This window comes from Poecilia mexicana, unplaced genomic scaffold (assembly GCF_051168715.1).
Source record: "Poecilia mexicana isolate PSO_F unplaced genomic scaffold, ASM5116871v1 scaffold_12, whole genome shotgun sequence".
NCBI classification, from domain to species: domain Eukaryota; kingdom Metazoa; phylum Chordata; class Actinopteri; order Cyprinodontiformes; family Poeciliidae; genus Poecilia; species Poecilia mexicana.
The window spans coordinates 23,962,651-23,981,524 of NW_028263381.1; the positions used below are offsets into that span (position 1 = coordinate 23,962,651).

An 18,874-nucleotide genomic window follows, 5' to 3' on the forward strand; every position below is an offset into this window, starting at 1 on the left:
ATGTTATTGTCATCCTCTGTTCAACACCAAACTGATTACTTAACAGAACAATTATTCAGAACAAACCAGTTCCTACTTTTTTGGGACAATTTATTTAATAATATTTGTTGGAACTATGTTTTTTTATTGCTGAAGAAATACTTATTAACTAATAATATTCGAGAAGTGTTTCTAAAGGATCTACATTACTGTGATCCTGTTAGTAGTAAAATATTTGAATATCTCCCTAATGTAGATCCTCTTCATTTTGTCACAATTCTGAGGAAACCATCACTCATCTTTTTTTGGACTGCTCTAATATTCAAATATTTTGGAAAGATATTCTGTTACTCCTAAAAAAAATTGGAAATAGACGTCCCGTTTAACTTTAAAACTATATTATGTGGCTTTTTCTGTGTAAATACTCCAAAAAATAAAGTACTTCTTATAAATTTAATATTAAATTTAGCTACATTTAATATCCACAGATGCACATTTCTGAATTTGGAACCCAAAATTAATTCTTTATATGCCTATGTTTCTTCATATTGGTATTCTCTAAAGTACTGTGCCAATAGTAAAGCTCTAAAGACGAATTCAGTTTGTAAAGAATTTCTCATGATGCCCTAGTTGCTGTATTTTACCTTTTCCTATTTGTAACCTTTCCTGTTTATAATTTTTGCTCTTTAAGCCTCATCGTTACTGTTTGTGTAATTTGTTGTACATATTATTATAAAAAAAAAGACATTCAGCCTAATGTTCCCGTGGCAACAGAACCCAACAGAACCTGGTATCGTCACATGGCCACATTGACAGATATAAACATTTACAGCAGGTAGAAACAGCTCACCTCTCTGATGGTCGAGATCCAGGAGATTTAAAGTCAAGGATCTCATCCATTGACCTGTCACTCTTAAAGGACAACCAGCTGGGTTTTGGCTTTAGTTCTGGTTTGAGTCTCTGATGGATCCTGACAGAAACATGAAGATTAAAATTTAATCTGTTCAGTTTTAATAACACAACAACCTGTTTGCCTTCGGTAAGCGGTTTAAAAGTCAACATTAGGTAACAGTTCATTCAAACTATCTTATTTAGCCACCTGTAGATTTAGGGGACGTTTACAGGACAATGATCAAACCCAAACGGAATTTTTGTTCGGTTTTTGTTGGATCATGTACATGAAAACTTTCTAATTGTAATCTTTGTTTACACAGTAACGGTACACATCGAAAAGGTGTAATGCTCTCGCTGCACCTAGTTGATGCTAGGTTCTTTGAAACCAAGTGTGCGTGTGTTTAAAAAAACAGTTGTACTTGAAGGCATGTGGATTCGCGTTTGCCCATCAGGTACCGTTATCCCATAGATTGGGAGAAAACACGCATTGTGTGCGTCAGATTAGGGCGCTTGCAGTTGGAAAAAGTGGGATAACTTTGCCGAAACAACTTGTTTGAGCTTTCACTGTATCCATAGCGGGCCCCGGACTGGAAGCTTATTGTTTTTACCTTAGAATGGCCAACAATCTGTTATTCCTTTATCAATTTGATAAAATAGGAGCTCCCCCACTTCCCATATCCATGTCCGCTGTCACCTTTTTCAGCAGTTAAAACAGTTTAATCCTTGTTAACAAGTCCTAACCTGTTTTTCTGAGCCGCCTTTAAACGCAACATGAAAGCTGAGACGCTCGCGCTGGGTTGACACCTGTGAGGCAGCGAAGGAGACCTGCTGGTGCTGCGCAGGTGTGTGTTAGAATCATGGGAGCAAACCAGCAAAACACAAATAACTTTGCACAGGTTTTTCCCCCAAACTAACCGACTGAGTTGAATAAAGCTGTTGGATGCAGGTAAGGTTAGCTAAACAGTGACTAGCTAATATAAATACAGAACAACACCATAAGCTTGTTAACAGGTAGCCTGTAGGCTATTGATGTTGTTGTCTATGTTCAGCAACGTAGATTCATTTTGTCCCCCAAAATAAGCCCATGCCCCCCCCTGTTAAATTTGTCTGGAGCCGGGGCTGGTCCGTAGTTCTCTAGAGAAGAGCGCTGAACAAGCACCCATGTATTTGGGGGGATTCTCTGCTGGGGAATCTCTGGAAGAAAAGATCCATTTTCTCTGTTTACACGACAACGGAAAACAGTACGTTTCAGAAACATCGCACTCTGGAACCCGTTTTCAATCTGTGTCGTTGTCAGAGAAAATATTTGGTGGTTTCGTGTAAATGTACACTACAAACGCAACAAAACTTCAATTTTCCCCCAAAATCATTGGCGTGTAAACAGAGCCGTAATATTGAACTGGAATTCGTCAAGGTTTCCGATTTCACAGTTTTTGTTTCTCTTACCTTTGGAAATTTTAACTCATTTCATAAAGGACAGCAGCTTAACGGTTATTCAAATTGCAGGGAGAGAAATATGTTTGAGTCAACTGGCAGATGATACGACTGTATTTTTAAGATTGTTCTCAAATTAATGTTCCTATTAATCTGCCCAGTGGCTTTTCTTCAGCATCTGGCCTCAAACTTAATCTCTCTAAATTTGAACTGCTTCCCATAAAAACCTGCCATAAAACGGAAATCTCAGGAATCCCTGTTAAACATAAAGTTAAATATCTTGGTATCTACATTACAAAGGAAGATAATCAAAGGTCAAATGAAAATTTTAACTCCTTGTTTCTTTAATCCTAAAAAAAAGTTAATATGTGGCTACAGATATTTATCCATCTCTGGTCAGGTCTCACAGTCTGAAGCTGAAGGTCCAGTTTGGTTTATGCTAGTTCAGCGCTTGAGGTTTCCAATGAGATCAGTTAAAAAGTAGAAAAAATATTATTTGACTTTATTTTAAAGAAAAAGGTTCATTTTATTAGGAAAATGTAATGATAAACAAGTTGTGCTCTGGTGGATTTAATGTTTCAGATTTTCAAACTCTGAATTCTTCCTTTAAAATGAAGTGGATTAAACTGTAGCTTCTAAATCTAAACTCTCTGAGGACTTTAGATCCACATTTGTTTTTGAGGCGTTTTGTTGTTTATCTTTTCTTTTAAGATGTAACTTCAGTATTGAAAAAAATCCCAGTTAAACTTTCCAGTTCCCATAAACAGCTACTGCTTTGCTGGAATTTAATACATAAACATAACTTTTCCCACACAAATACTTTATTTGGAATAACAAAGACAATTACAGCAGGTAGAAACAGCTCACCTTTCTGATGGTCGAGATCCAGGAGATTTAGAGTCAAGGATCTCATCCTTTAACCTGTCGCTCTTAAAGGACAACCAGCTGGGTTTTGGTTTCAGTTCTGGTTTGCGTCTCTGATGGATCCTGACAGAAAGATGAAGATTAAAACTGAATCTGTTTAGTCTGGATGTCTGGCCTGGTTTCTCGGCTGCCCTTGGAACGCTTTGGGGTTTCCCCGGAGGAGCTGGAAGAAGTGGCTGGGGAAAAAGAAGTCTAAGCCTCCCATCTGAAGCTGCTGCCCCCGTGACCTGACCCCAGATAAGCGGAAGAAAATGGATGGATGGATGGACAATACCCCTTTTAATCTTGCTCAGCTTTTGCTTTTGACATATAGTGAAAACTTCGAAAGTGACAGGGGAACAACATTGTCTAATCAGATTTTAACAATTTTTTCCTATTACCCCACATCAAAAAGGACTAGGGTCTACATTTTCCTGTCCAGGTCTAACCCAAGTATGGTCAGCCTATGCTTATGTCATGTGGGTTCAATGCAGTCAGCCCACATGGGCTTCCCATGTTGGACCCATGATACTGAAACTACATGGGCCCCACATAGTATGGCCCATTTCTGCCCAATTCACAGTTAGCCCACTTTACTGCTGAATGGGGCCCATACATTTAGCCCAAATGGGCCAGGCCATATGTGTCCCACTTTATGGTAACATATAGGTCCCATACAGTTACCCCAGATAAAACCCATCCCCACTCACAACACATGTAGCCCAAAACAAACCCAAGTGGGGCCCAACCATGCGTGCTGGCTGGGTGCTTTGCTTGAATTGAATACATAAACATAACTTTTCCCACACAAACACTATATTTGGAATAACAAAGACATCTGATTTAAACATTATTCTGTTTTTCTTTAAAAATGCTTTAACAAAGGCATTGTTTGTGTACATCAACTTTTCAACAAAGATGGTAAAACTTTATCTTATGATGAATTTCTGACCACATATCATTTTCCTGTAATAATCTGCAATCGTATTTGATGCCTTTCCTTCCGGGGTGAAAATGTTATTGTCATCCTCTGTTCAACACCAAACTGATTACTTAACAGAACAATTATTCAGAACAATTATTAATTGGTAACTCTTATTTTCAAATCTTTTATAGATTTGAAAATACGAGATCATACAAGCAAACCAGTTCCTACTTTTTTGGGACAATTTATTTAATGATATTTGTTGGAACTATGTTTTTTTATTGCTGAAGAAATACTTATTAACTAATAATATTCAAGAAGTGTTTCTAAAGAATCTACATTACTGTGATCCTGTTAGTAGTAAAATATTTGAATATCTCCCTAATGTAGATCCTCTTCATTTTGTCACAATTCTGAGGAAACCATCACTCATCTTTTTTTGGACTGCTCTAATATTCAAATATTTTGGAAAGATATTCTGTTACTCCTAAAAAAAAATTGGAAATAGACGTCCCGTTTAACTTTAAAACTATATTATGTGGCTTTTTCTGTGTAAATACTCCAAAAAATAAAGTATTTCTTATAAATTTAATATTAAATTTAGCTACATTTAATATCCACAGATGCACATTTCTGAATTTGGAACCCAAAATTAATTCTTTATATGCCTATGTTTCTTCATATTGGTATTCTCTAAAGTACTGTGCCAATAGTAAAGCTCTAAAGACAAATTCAGTTTGTAAAGAATTTCTCATGATGCCCTAGTTGCTGTATTTTACCTTTTCCTATTTGTAACCTTTCCTGTTTATAATTTTTGCTCTTTAAGCCTCATCGTTACTGTTTGTGTAATTTGTTGTACATATTATTATAAAAAAAAGACATTCAGCCTAATGTTCCCGTGGCAACAGAACCCAACAGAACCTGGTATCGTCACATGGCCACATTGACAGATATAAACATTTACAGCAGGTAGAAACAGCTCACCTCTCTGATGGTCGAGATCCAGGAGATTTAAAGTCAAGGATCTCATCCATTGACCTGTCACTCTTAAAGGACAACCAGCTGGGTTTTGGCTTTAGTTCTGGTTTGAGTCTCTGATGGATCCTGACAGAAACATGAAGATTAAAATTTAATCTGTTCAGTTTTAATAACACAACAACCTGTTTGCCTTCGGTAAGCGGTTTAAAAGTCAACATTAGGTAACAGTTCATTCAAACTATCTTATTTAGCCACCTGTAGATTTAGGGGACGTTTACAGGACAATGATCAAACCCAAACGGAATTTTTGTTCGGTTTTTGTTGGATCATGTACATGAAAACTTTCTAATTGTAATCTTTGTTTACACAGTAACGGTACACATCGAAAAGGTGTAATGCTCTCGCTGCACCTAGTTGATGCTAGGTTCTTTGAAACCAAGTGTGCGTGTGTTTAAAAAAACAGTTGTACTTGAAGGCATGTGGATTCGCGTTTTCCCATCAGGTACCGTTATCCCATAGATTGGGAGAAAACACGCATTGTGTGCATCAGATTAGGGCGCATGCAGTTGGAAAAAGTGGGATAACTTTGCTGAAACACCTTGTTTGAGCTTTCACGGTGTCCGTAGCGGGCCCCGGACTGGAAGCTTATTGTTTTTACCTTAGAATGGCCAACAATCTGTTATTCCTTTATCAATTTGATAAAATAGGAGCTCCCCCACTTCCCATATCCATGTCCGCTGTCACCTTTTTCAGCAGTTAAAACAGTTTAATCCTTGTTAACAAGTCGTAGCCTGTTTTTCCGAGCCGCCTTCAAACGCAACATGAAAGCTGAGACGCTCGCGCTGGGTTGACACCTGTATGAAGGCCCCCTGGGCCAAAACCTACAAACTCTCTTACATGTACTATCAAACTCTCTCACATTCGCTATCAAACTCTCTCACATTCGCTATCAAACCCTCTCACATTCGCTATCAATCCCTCTCACATTCGCTATCAAACCCTCTCACATTCGCTATCAAACTTTCTCACATTCGCTATCAAACTCTCTCACATTCACAGTCAAACCCTCTGACAGAGTTTGATTGCAATAGAAGTTAACTTAAAATTTCAGTTTCTGATTGGACCCCAGGCAGGCTTTTCAAAATTTATATTATATATTATATATTTATAATGCCTATAATTTGTAGCATTAGTGAATCTGTCATGTTTTTATGGGAATATGGATCTTTCAGATTATTTTGGGAAGCAATTTTGATCATATTTTACATTTTATTGTGTCATGTAGCACGGCCACTGGTCTTGGTCTTGTCTTGGTCTCGGGTTAGGAGGTCTTGAACACAACCTGAGTTCTGGTCTGAGTCTCTGATGGATCCTGACAGAAACATGATGATTAAAACTGAATCTGTTCAGTTTGGATGAAGCAGCAAAGAGGAGCAGCAGCAGCTTCATCACCACGTCTGTTTTATACGGTGGCCGACACGTCCAAATGCTCAGCAGCAAAGAAAACATGCAAACAAAAAAAGACACGCGCACAAATGAAATGCAGCAAACAAAAAAGAAACGCACATAAAAATGAATACAACCACAAATGAAATGCACCAAACAAAAGAAAAGATGCAAACAAAAATTGCTGGAAACCGGAAGTGCTCCAGAAGTGTTGTGTTACACTTAAAATTACACAAAATGATTTTTTACAATGTTTTTAGGTGAGAATGTAGTTGCATAGATCTCAAATATCTGCTCAGTTCATCAATAAATCACTTAATTACAATATTGCTTCGACGTTTTTGGAGATGTCTGCTCCCGCTGCATTAACAGCCAGCTGTCAGCTGGCTGGGTGCTCCATGTTCGGTACAGCGAGAGAGAACCCTTGTCTCCCCTGCAAATTGTTTTAAAAACTCCCGATAGTTTTCCCCTATGAGAGGAGGCGAAACACAGATATTAAGCCAGGGAATAGCTGTTAAATTTTTTGGTTGACTAAAGTATTTAATTTATTCCTGAGCAAATGGGTTTGACTGATTTATGCTAAAACTTGCTGCATTTCATTTGTGGTTGTATTCTTTTTTATTTGAGTCTCATTTTTGTTTGCTGCATTTCATTTTTGCCCGTGTCTTCTTTTTCTTTTGTTTGCATGTTTTCTCTGTTGCTGTGCATTGGCACCTGTCGGCCACTGTAGTTTTGGCCTGATATAATGAACGCTGTGTGAAAAGGGCTGTGGACAGTTAGAGATGGTGACCTCACCTCTGACCTTTGCTCTGGCTCTCATCTTCCCCACACAGAGTGGTTTTAGAGGGAGGGACTCCCTCCTCTCTGTCCTCACACTGATCCATGCTGCTGAATTCACATCAGCTCACACACACTTTCTAGCTTCACCTGCAGAGGAAACACACATCATTCATCTGCACATCAACTCTGATCATCCTTTACATCATTAGTGCTGGAAAAAGATCAGCTGCTCCTCCTCTGATTGGCTCTTCTTCTCTGCTTCATATCAGTGTCAGGTGAATGCAGTCAGACAGCAGAGAGCCAGAGGAAGCTGCATCAGCTGCTGCACTTCTACTATCAGTCCACTAGATGGAGACATGGAGCAACATTTACATTCACTGATTCAACCTGCACTTCTACTATCAGTCCACTAGATGGAGACATGGAGCAACATTTACATTCACTGATTCAACCTGAACAACAGGAAGGATTTTAGTTCATTATTAATCTCTACAAGTGGATTATCTGCTTTAACTATTAACTATTTAATAATCTGACTGAATCAAAGACATTTTAAGAATAAAGTCATTTCATTTTGAAACTAGCAGCAGTAAATTGTTGGGTTTGAAGTTAATGGTTAAGAGCAAAGTTTGATTCCTGGAAATAAAATCATGAATCAGGTTGTTTAGAGAACAAAATTAAGAAACATCATCTGTTTATGTTCTTTCTTCCCATTGATCAATAATTTAATAATCCTGTATATTAGCTTTCAAACAGCAGGGAGATGAAACTTTGAGCTGAATTTAGAAGTGAACATTTTCTCCAAACAGAATCAAGTCGAATAGTTTCTCTTCACAAAGTTCAATAGGTAACAAATAAAACTTACAGTTTGTTCAAACGATCCAAAGAGTTGAAGAAGAACATCTGAACAACAGACTGAGACCCAACAGAACCACAGCAGTGGTGCCACATCTGAACAGAACCAACTGAAAGTGTTATGAGGAGAAATGAGCTCAAACTGGTCTGACTGGTCAGACTGACTGGTTGTCAGAAGGAAGTTTATCTGTTGACGTCATTTGGATTTGAAACAAACTCCTGGGTTTCATATCTTCAGATTTTAATGCAACACAAACATTTTCACTAAACTGATCTCAGAGCAGCTTCTGGCTCTGAAATGTTGATTTTTGCTGTTTTGCAGCATCAGGAAGATTCCAGCTCCTCAGTTCATGTTACATCGAAACTGCATCAGCAGACCAGGAAGTAAAGAGGGTGTACTTACTTTTGATCATGACAGCAGAGAAAATTGATGGTTAAAGATAATTAACAAGAATATTTTAGGTTATTTAACATGTCATAGAGAAAAAAGTGCATGTTCATTTTTCAGAGAGATTTTCAGAATATTATTCATAAATGTCAGATTTTTCAGCCAAACATTTGACCCTCAACATCAACGCTGGAGAAACGATAGTTTTAAAAATACTGAAGGAAAAATGTTTACCTACTTTCACACTGGAAACAACTGATGAAACTATTATCATTAATGTCATTATTATTGTAATAACAGTGATAGTAATAACAGTGTTATTGTAATAACAGTGACAGTAATAACAGTGTTATTGTAATAACAGTGATAGTAATAACAGTGTTATTGTCATTCCAAGCTGCTGGTTCATATAATCAACGTTTCTCTGTCAGACTCCCTCAGGTCTCCACAGCAGAGAGATGAATCACGGCTCTTCCTCCTCCTCATCATCATCCTCCTCCACCACCTCCACTGAGTTCGGATGGGTCGGTTCAGATCATCTCTGAAGATGGTTAAGATCTTCTGGTTCTGGTTCTGCTCTGCATCCCCAGAACCAGAACCAAACGAGGAGAAGCAGCATTCAGTTTTATGCACCACAGATTTGGAACAAACTTCCAGAAAACTGTAAAACAGCTGAAACACTGAGTGCCTTTAAATCCCAACCTAAAACCATCTGTTTGGAGTTGCTTATGGCTAAATTAGGATTAGAGTGCGGGTTTTGATGTCTTCAATGTTTTTAATGTTTTTATCTATTTATTATTTTTTTTATTTCTCTTTCTCACTGTCTACGTTTAATGATGTAAAGCCCCCCGGAAATCATCCCAGTTAAACGACGTTTAACAAAAGTTCTACAAGGTTTAGAGTCCCAGTTGACGGCGTTTCAACTAAAAACCTAGAGGTTGGAGTCCTTGTCAAACGGTGTTTTTGACTAAAGTCCCAGAGGGTTAGAGCCCCAGTTAAACGACATTTAACTGAAGTCCTAAAAGGGGTTTTAATGTTTTTATCTGTTTTAATCTTTTTCAAAATCTCTTTTTCTCACTGTTTATTCTGTCACATGCTGTTTGCATTTTAATTATGTAAAGCACTTTGAAATGCCTTGCTGCTGACATGTGCCATACAAATAAAATTTGATTGATTGATTGGTTGGTTGGTTGATTGATTGATTGATTGATTGATTGATTGATTGATTGATTGATTGATTGATTGATTGATTGATTGATCCAGAAGGTTCTGGACTCATCCAGAAACCCAGAACAACTGGACTCCAGTCTCACCTTCAACAGAACATTCTGCTCTAAATCCAGACGGGACCGCTTGATGTCTTTGGACCTGAAACATGAAGTGCTGTGAAAAACTATTTGCTCCTTTACAGATTTCTGCTGTTTTTCCTTTTTGTCCCCCTGAAATGTTTCAGATCATCAAACTGATTTTAATATTTGATGAAGAAAAACTGATTAAATACAATAAACAGTTTTCAAATGATGATTTTATTCATTAAAGGAAAAGATCTGAAAACCAACAAACACAAAACCAGGAAAAAACACAAAGCTGGAAAAACAAGACAAGTATAGAAACAGTTAAAGTTTAAATTACTGTCAATGACAAGAAAACAAAGTTTAGACAGAAAAACAAACATAAAACTTTCACTCTGTTCTACATAAATCATCATAAAATCAAAGCAGCAAAATATTCAGATTTTTCCAAAACATCTCAAAGGATTTCCAGCTCAGTTTGTAGAAAAACTCACCAAAATTATTATCACACCTTATTTTATTAGTTTAGCAAAAAGTTTAAAGAGGAAAAATAGTTTAAACTCCTCACTAAAATATTACACATCAGAAATTCGTCTAACTGAACTGCAACTGTTTTAATATTCATCCTGATCTTTAGTTTTTATTAAATCTTCTCTCTTATTCATAGTTTCTTTTTTCATTTCTATCCATATTTATACACAATGACAGGAGTTTATTATAGACTTTGTACAAAGTCAATGTTGTTCTGATCTCCACTAAATCATCATATTTTAAAGTTTTCACTGTAAGAAATATTTCATGAGTTAAATGAAAATAATCAGACTCAGTTATAATTCAGATCATTTTCTTCTGTGTTGGTTTTATCTGAGTTTCTCCAGATCTACACACAATAATTCATTTATGGAAGAATTAGGCAACATTAAAACATGTAAAGTGATTTAATGTTTAGAAAAACTTTAGAAAATATTACAATAGATTTTTACCTTTTAGCTTTTACCTTAATATCAGCATTTCAGTCATTTTTCTCTAGTTTCACCTGAAAAATCTGATTTTAGAGGTGATATTTTTCATTTTTATTTTCTTGTTAATAAATATTACAAATTCTGTTTTCTCATAATTTAGTGTTAATCTATTTTTGTCACATCATTAAAACTTGAGCGAGTGTATGTTTTCCACGCCCCTTCAACCTTCCTTCGGGGGAGGGAGGGCGACGATTTATGTTTTCGCATCCACCTGAATAATGTGTAGTTGCGCCACTGAGACAGAGGGTTTAGAATATGGATGAACAAAGGCTTAAAAATAGGGACCTTTATAGTGAAGGAGGTTTGATGTCCTTTTAACAACTGGTAAATAAGTTCAGTCTACAAAAAACAATTTTTTAAGTATTTACAGATTAGAAGCTGTTTGTGCCTCACTGAAATCTACGACTGAACCTCCACTCTCTACCATAGAGAATAGAGCCGTTCACCATAATCAGAGTACGGATCTACTTTCCACTTTCTATAATATTTTACTTTTAGCTTTAAAAGAAAATAGTCTCTCATATTTACAAGCCTGGAAAACTGATCTGCAAACCGAAATCCCTGAGGATGAATGGAATAACTCATGTCTATTGGCACAAACCAAACTATTAACACAAGGTTTAGACTATTACAATACAAATGGTTATTTAGAACGTATATCACTGCTGTAAAACTTCACCATTTCAGTTCAAATATTCCTGATGTTTGTGTTAAATGCAGTATAGATAAAGTTTCTCTTTTCCATTGCATGTATGTATAGAGCTTCAACCTTTCTGGAAGGAGGTCATCATGTTCATCTCTGGTTTGATTGAGCAGGATGTTCCAATGGACAGTAAACTTTGCTTATTGCACATTTTTCAGATGGATTTAAAACAGTGGTCCCCAACCTTTTTATTACCACGGACCGGTCAAGACTTGGAAAATTTTGCTGCGGCCCGGGGGGATGGGGGGGGGGTTAAGGATAAGGCTTCTGCATGTTCATGTTCCCGCTAAATCCTGAATATACAACTTGTTGAATGTGACAGGTAGCCAATCAGAAAGCGCGGTGACGTCAGAACAGAAGGGGAATCCCAAACAGCTGACAAATCGCGCAGCTGTGAATCCGGTGGATATCGGAGATGATATGTGGAAATGTTTATTATTATATGTAAAGGTTGTTATTATATATGTTTATGTTTAATCAGTTAAAAATGTTAACTATGAAAAAACATAGTCGCCTCCAAATCATAGTGCAGCAAATAGAGCGGCTGCTCCCGCTGTCTTTTATCCACCGCCTTTTCTTTTTGTCTCTTTTATCTCTTAAAATGAGTCCGCAAACTATCACTCCGTGTTTGGTTATTCTAAATTCCCGCTATATTGGGGGTTTTGTGGCTTTTCTTCTGGAATCGCTATGTTCCTGACTGGAATTGGTTCGTGTTGCTCCTGCCTTGTGGCTGAACACGAACCGATCGAACCTGTTGTACTTTTATCAGCTCTGTGGTCGCAGAGGTTTGGAGAATCGGCCGACATTCCTTAAATCTTGCCGTCTAAACCAGACTTAAGACTCACAAGCTCTACACATCTCCTCTCGACCACTGCCCAAACGCTCTCTGACTCTGGTCGCTATGGTAACGTTTACATATCCCTTCAAAATAAGATGCAAATGCGCCACAAAAACGAGCATTTTACTTTCGTGAAAATTTTAACTCACGATAATGACTAACGGAGCCCTGAGCTTGTTTCTCTGCAACGAGACGGTCCCATCTGGGAGTGATGGAGACAATGACACCCAAAGTGTTGCTTATTTCCACAGCCTGCTTGGTCTCTACGTGGCGAAGCAGTTTGAAGCTTCATTCCCTCATTAGCAGCCGGTCGCCGCATGTTACACAGAGCGGCTTAATGTGGGACTCACCTACCGGTCCGGGATAAATCCATCCTCCTGTCTCTTCTCTGGGCCTTTTCCACTTTGCAAAGAAACTTTCCAAAGACTCCTGATCTGTTTCTTACTCATTTTGATGCTTGTGGGCTCAATGTTGGCGCGCAAGTAACTGAAAGAATCCGGTTAAAGAATTTTCAAAATAAAAGATCCTCCAGACTCAAATACATGAAACGGAAATATTTAATTATTTCTTGCGCGGCCCGGAACCAATTGGTCAACGGACCGGTACCGGTCCACGGACCGGGGGTTGGGGACCACTGATTTAAAGGACCTATGAAGAGAGAGAAGCTTTTTAGTTTTTGCCTTTTGCAGGCTAAACATTGCACTGTATGTTAGTTTTTGTTCTATTTTTCATGTTTTTTTTGTATGTCTGTATAGCAGAAAAATCTAATAAAAATATTTGGGGAAAAAAGCACTTCATCTTTTTTCAATAACCAGACATCACATAGGTAAGAGTTTCACCACCAGAGGGAGACAAACTCCACTAATGAAGAGTTAAGTTGGTCAACAAATGTCCAAACCAAACACTCCTGTCAAACAAATGTTAATAAATGTCTTGTGACGTCATCACCACAGACTGGTAGAACAATTTCACACTGATTTTGACTCAATAGGTCACATGACCTAGAAGCTGTTGAAGAGAAATACTAAATAGAAACTAAAAGAAACAGGTAACAACAATAAAAAAAATTAGCTAAATGAATAAAAATGCGTTTTTCTCATTTATACAGTTTAGTACAACAATTACACACTGATTTCTAGTCAATGTGGCTCACAATATGGAAGCTATTGAAGAAAACACATTTATCATTAAAGTTATTTAAAATATTAAATATGACTTGACATTTTAACAGAGGGTAGTGTGCGTCATGTAAAAGCATGAATTACCACTTTTCTGTATCAGTTGGTCACAAGGCATTTATTAACATTTGTTTGACTGAGTGTTTGGTTCGGAGATTTGTTGACAGTCCCTAAGTGAACCTCCGAGGGCTGAGGAGGGAGCTGGAGAACGGATGACCGAAATTAGCGATCTTAATCGCTATTGGATTTATGATTGCTAATTTCGAGTTTGGATATTGGAATATCCAAAATCCAGCTTGAAACTAACTTCACTGCAGTTGGTAACACAATAAAACCATCGGGATAAAGTTTGTTTTGGTCTGTGGGCTGTAAAGATGGCACCGAGCGACTGAGCGAGACGTAAACGCCCCACAACGTCTGACGCAGTGACGTCACGTTCCAAAGCTCTATTGGCCAATAGGAGAGGAGCTGGACAGAGAAGGCAGCTCTCCTATGTCTAGCTCACCATCTTCAGATCCTCATCTGGATCTGAAGATGGTGAGCTAGGAAAAGGACTAGTTAATTTATTCTTAATTTATTAATTTATTTAATTTATTCTGAGTCAATATTTTGTGTCTCATTGTGCTGCTGTAATTGTCTACTTTTATTCAATCACTTAATATATACACCAAACCAGAGGTTCCCAAACTGTGGGGGGCGCCCCCTAGGGGGGGGGCGCCGTGTCATTGCAGGGGGGGCGCGGGAAGCCGTCTGGATGAAAAAACAAAACAAAACATGCACACTGTATGCGCTGGGTTTTTACCTTAGAATGGCCAACTCTCTGTTATTCCTATGTCAATTTGAGACAGTAGAGGCTTCCACACTTCCCATATCTGTGTCCTCTGTCGCTTTTATCAGCAGTTAAAACTGTTTAATCCGTGGTTAACATGTTGTAACCTGTTTTTCCGAGCCGCCTTTAAACGCAACATGAGCGCTACGACGCTCGCGCTGGGTTTCCACCTGTGAAGGAGACCTGCTGCTGCTGGGCGGAGCTACGTAGGTTTTTGTTAGAATCATGGCAGCAAACCAGCAAAACGCAAAGAACTTTTCACAGTTTTTCCCTCCAAACTAACCGACTGAGTTGAGTAAAGCTGTTGGATGCAGGTAATGTTAGCTAAAAGATGACTAGCTAATATCAATACAGAACCTTTAGCTTAACAAGTACCTTGTAGGCTACCTGGTACCTGGTGTCTATTTTCAGCTACGTACATTCATTTTGCCCCCAAAAAAGTCGATGTTCCTGGATTTTTTTCTCCAGAGAGAAAAATGTTCTGCAGGTTCTGAGTTTCAGGTAGAAGTTCTGAATGAAACAGGAAATATTAAGATTTTATCACTTTATGCTTCAAAGCATTGACCTCTGACCTTCATGTGATGGGAATGTTTTACTTTAACTAGGACTTTCTGAAAGGCAGAGTTGGTGAAAAATATTTTTAATCCAAATATTAAAATTTGAACAGGAAAAGAACAGAATGAGCAGCAAATGAACCAAATGCAGAAGAAAAATGTTTTTATTTCTCTAAAACACATGAAGAAAAACTGCAGCAAATAAACAAAAGGAAGATTTAATATTCAAATCTGACAAGTTTAGAAAAATAGGAGCCGACAGAAACAGAAAATGTTCAGAGAGAAAAACTGATCAACATTTCAATGAAATCTGATGAATGAGAGGAAAAAATAAGAGAAACAACATCTTGATATTCAGTCTGAAGCTTTGACTGGAAACAAACAGGAAAACATGAGGATCCTGGAATAATCCTGGAATAATCCCAGCTTCCATCTTTAAAGGACTGTGTTACGGCCAGTGGCCTTTTCTGTGTGTTTGTTGTTTCAGTGGCTAATTAGATTGACTACACCTGGAAGTGGGTGCTGCCCTGCTCGTCCTGTCCTACATCCTGAGGCCTACCGTGATTGGGTCATCAATTGCCGGCTCCACCAATCACTGTTGAGGCCTCCCTTTAAGAACCAAGGACATCCTGGGAGAAGGCGCGGCTGTTTCCTTTTTGTTTAGACAGCTTGCCACTTTGTTAGGTGTTTCACTGCTGTAAGCTTGTTCTGATGGCTCGGTTAACCTTTGTTAGCTTTGCTAGGCTCTGTTAAACTTTGTTAGCTTTGCTAGGCTCTGTTAAACTTTGTTAGCTTTGCTAAGCTCTGTTAACCTTTGTTAGCTTTGCTAAGCTCTGTTAACCTTTGTAAGCTTTGATAGCTCTGATCACCTTTGTAAGCTTTGATAGCTCTGATCACCTCTGATAGCTCGTATCACCCTTGTTGTCCCTGTGAGGGATCTTTAAATCTCTGTTAGAGATTTGTAGTGCTTTGTGTACCCCGTTCTGAAAGTCTGTTTTTTTTGTTTTGTTTGGTTAAGTTTTTGGTTTACAATTGATTGTTTGTGTAATTTATTTTGTTTAGTACTTTTGTTAGTCCCTATGTTTTGACTATTAATTTTTACCCTCTTTATTTTGTTGAACCCAACCATAAATCTCTAAATTGTTAAAACCTTACCACCTAGGTTTCTTTAATGTTACTTCCCTTTCCCCTGGCCGAGCCGGGTCGTAACAGACTGGAAGAAGAAAAAGTTTCCAAGGACTCAATCAGAAAAGTTCCACCAAGAAATAGATTGTAGAGATGAACTATCTGTTCAACAGTGAGAGAGTTTCTCTGACATGAGGAAAATCTTTAGACTCAAATCAGCAAAGAAACACTGAGGAACCATAAGACCAGAACCTAAATCCAGGAATCAGAGGTTCAGTGAATGTGGTGTTGAAGGTGTGGAGGAGGATCACTGAGTCAGAGGAGATGTTAGATGTTAGATGATCCACGCTTGTGCACACAAGAGTGGGGGCGACTGTGGCTCTATGGATAGAGTAGTTGTCTTGCAATCGGAAGGTTGTAGATTCAATTCCAGCTTCCTCCTGCCACATGTCAATGTGCCCCTGGGCAAGGCACCCAACCCCAAATTGTCTACTGAGCTGTGTATAAATGTGTGAGCGTTTGTGAGTGCGAATGGGTGAATGTGACCCTAGTGTAAAGCACTTTGAGTGGTCAAAAATGATCAGATAAAGCACTATGTAAATTCAGTCTATTTACCATCCATGTGAACACACATGGGTGAACACATTTAGAAAAGAGAAACCATACACATGTTCATTCACCCAAATATCTTTGGGTCATATCTTTGAGCATGAACGGGATATGGTATGCCAAATGTTGTATGATGAATCAGATGTGTTTGCATCTGAAGAAGGCGACATTGGATGCATTCCTGGTTTACAGCTCCAGATTACTACAACAAATAACACCCCTGTCCAAAAAATTAGAGTCAGTTTCAGCCTATTCCTCTCCTGTTGTCTGTGTGTGAAAGAAAGACCACAGTCTGCGTTTTTGTGTTGACTTACGTGAACTCAACCGTAAAACCACTCCAGACCGCCATCCACTACTACGCATTCAGGATCTATTGGACAGTCTTGGAGGAAATTCATGGTTCTCCATTTTGGATCAAGGAAGTGTATATCACCAAGGGTTGTCAGTGAGGAGTCAAGCCATCTGACCTGAACTAGGGATGTTGTGGGCCGTTGGGCAGAATACTTCGAAGACCTCCTCAATCCCGCCAACATGCCTTCTGTTGAGGAAGCTGAGCCTGGGGACTCTGGGTTGGGTTCTCCAATGTCTGGGGACCAGGTCGCCGAGGTGGTTAAAAAGCTCCTTGGTGGCAGGGCCCCGGGGGTGGATGAGATCTGCCCGGAGTTCCTTAAGGCTCTGGATGTTGTGGGGTTGTGTTGGCTCACGTGACTCTGCAATATCGCATGGACATCCGGGGCATTTCCACTGGATTGGCAGACTGGGGTGGTGGTCCCCCTGTTCTAAAAGGGGCACCGGAGGGTATGCTCCAATTACAGGGGAGGTCACACTCTTAACCCTCCCTCGTAAGGTCTATTCAGGGGTCCTGGAGAGTCGAACCTCGGATTCAGGAAGAGCAGTGTGGTTTTCATCCTGGTCGTGGAACACGACCAGCTCTACACCCTGAGCAGGGTCCTGGAGGGTGCATGGGAGTTTGCCCAACCGGTCTACATGTGTTTCGTGGGCTTGGAGAAGGCATTTGACCGTGTCCCTCGGGGGGGTTTTTTGGGGGGTTCTCCGGGAGTATGGGTTAACGGGCTCTTTGATACGGGCTGTCAGGTCCTTATACGACCGGTGTCAGAGTCTGGTCCGCATTGCCGGCAGTAAGTCGGGCTCGTTTCCGGTGAGAGTTGGACTCCGCCAAGGCTGCCCTTCATCACCGATTCTGTTCGTTACTTTCATGGACAGAATTTCTAGGCGGAATTTCATCTCCGCTTTTTGCGGATGATGTGGTCCTGTTGGTTTCATCAGATTGTAGAGATGAACTATCTGTTAAACAGTGAGAGAGTTTCTCTGACAGGAGGAAAATCTTTAGACTCAAATCAGCACAAAAACACTGAGGAACCAGAGTACAAGAACCAGAATCCAGGAATCAGAGGTTCAGTGAATGTGGTGTTGAAGGTGTGGAGGAGGATCAGTGAGTCACAGGAGACTCTGTAGAAGGACAGAATGCCAGCAGGACAGTCCACATACACTGATACTCTGTTAGAGACGGAGGAGGAGGAGGAGGAGGAGGAGAGACGAATTCCTCTGTTATTGTGACAGACAGAGTAACCATCATCATCAGAGCAGATCAGACTCCAGGAATGATCATTCCATCCAAACCAAGAGTCTCTACCGTCTCCTTTCCTCCTGATTCTTCTGTAACTCACTGACATAAAAACTTCTCCTGTCCACTCGACCTCCCAGTAACAGCGACCAGTCAGACCAGTTCTACACAGCAGCTGAGGTTCATCAAATCTGTCTGGATGATCAGGATATGACTGAAGCTCCTCCACAAATGTCACCTTCCTGTTGTCTTCAGACAGTTTGAGTTTTCTGCCCACTGTGTTTGTGTCGATGGTGAGTTGACAGGAATCTGATGGAGAGAACAAACACAATCCAGCTGCAGTTATTGATCATTTATTGATCTTTGATGATGATCCTGAATGAGTGATGTGACAGTTTGAAGATGGTTGAATGTGAGCTGCTTTGTTGTCATGAATCAGATGAAAAACACACTTACATCTACTCAGTCTCCATGGACCTGGTGTCAAGAATGGGCCTCCAGCAGGCTCCACCCTGAAAGGAGGAGGGGGGTCAGACCATCAGTCTCTTTCAGCAGCA

The 18,874-nt window shown here is 39.3% G+C and overlaps 2 protein-coding genes across 6 annotated transcripts in view; both read right to left on the reverse strand.

Moving 5' to 3' along the window:
- The window catches only part of LOC106913178 (NLR family CARD domain-containing protein 3-like), a 107,438-nt gene that overhangs the window by 63,204 nt on the left and 25,360 nt on the right, over positions 1-18,874 (reverse strand). For 3 of the 4 annotated variants that reach the window (XM_088011125.1, XM_088011126.1, XM_088011124.1), the window contains 2 exons: positions 18,774-18,829; positions 18,076-18,626 (listed from right to left, as the gene is read on the reverse strand). The exons of the other annotated variant lie outside the window; for it this stretch is intronic. In XM_088011125.1, the coding sequence (XP_087867251.1) occupies positions 18,091-18,626; positions 18,774-18,829 (592 nt within the window). In that variant the 3' untranslated portion in view covers positions 18,076-18,090. Of the gene's footprint in view, positions 1-18,075; positions 18,627-18,773; positions 18,830-18,874 lie in introns of those variants that run through there. 4 annotated transcript variants of the gene reach the window in all.
- Positions 811-8,349, reverse strand: LOC148156182 (uncharacterized). Of its 2 annotated transcripts, XM_088010682.1 has the most exons (4): positions 8,205-8,349; positions 7,355-7,486; positions 5,120-5,239; positions 811-949 (listed from the first exon to the last, which is right to left on the reverse strand). In XM_088010682.1, exons 2-4 carry the CDS (start codon positions 7,441-7,443, stop codon positions 826-828), a joined length of 333 nt encoding a protein of 110 aa, XP_087866808.1. In that variant the 5' UTR covers positions 7,444-7,486; positions 8,205-8,349; the 3' UTR covers positions 811-825. The 2 variants fall into 2 exon arrangements, 1 of the variants encoding a protein (XP_087866808.1); XR_015764788.1 differs by lacking the exons at positions 811-949; positions 5,120-5,239 and adding an exon at positions 6,456-6,485.

Excerpts from the sequence above, each read along its gene's own strand:
- LOC148156182 (XM_088010682.1), bottom strand. The coding sequence starts at position 7,443 with ATGGATCAGTGTGAGGACAGAGAGGAGGGAGTCCCTCCCTCTAAAACC. Across the intron at positions 5,240-7,354 it reads AGCCAGAGCAAAGGTCAGAG|GATCCATCAGAGACTCAAAC; the intron begins GTGAGGTCACCA and ends TGTTTCTGTCAG. Across the intron at positions 950-5,119 it reads GGATCTCGACCATCAGAGAG|GATCCATCAGAGACTCAAAC; the intron begins GTGAGCTGTTTC and ends TGTTTCTGTCAG.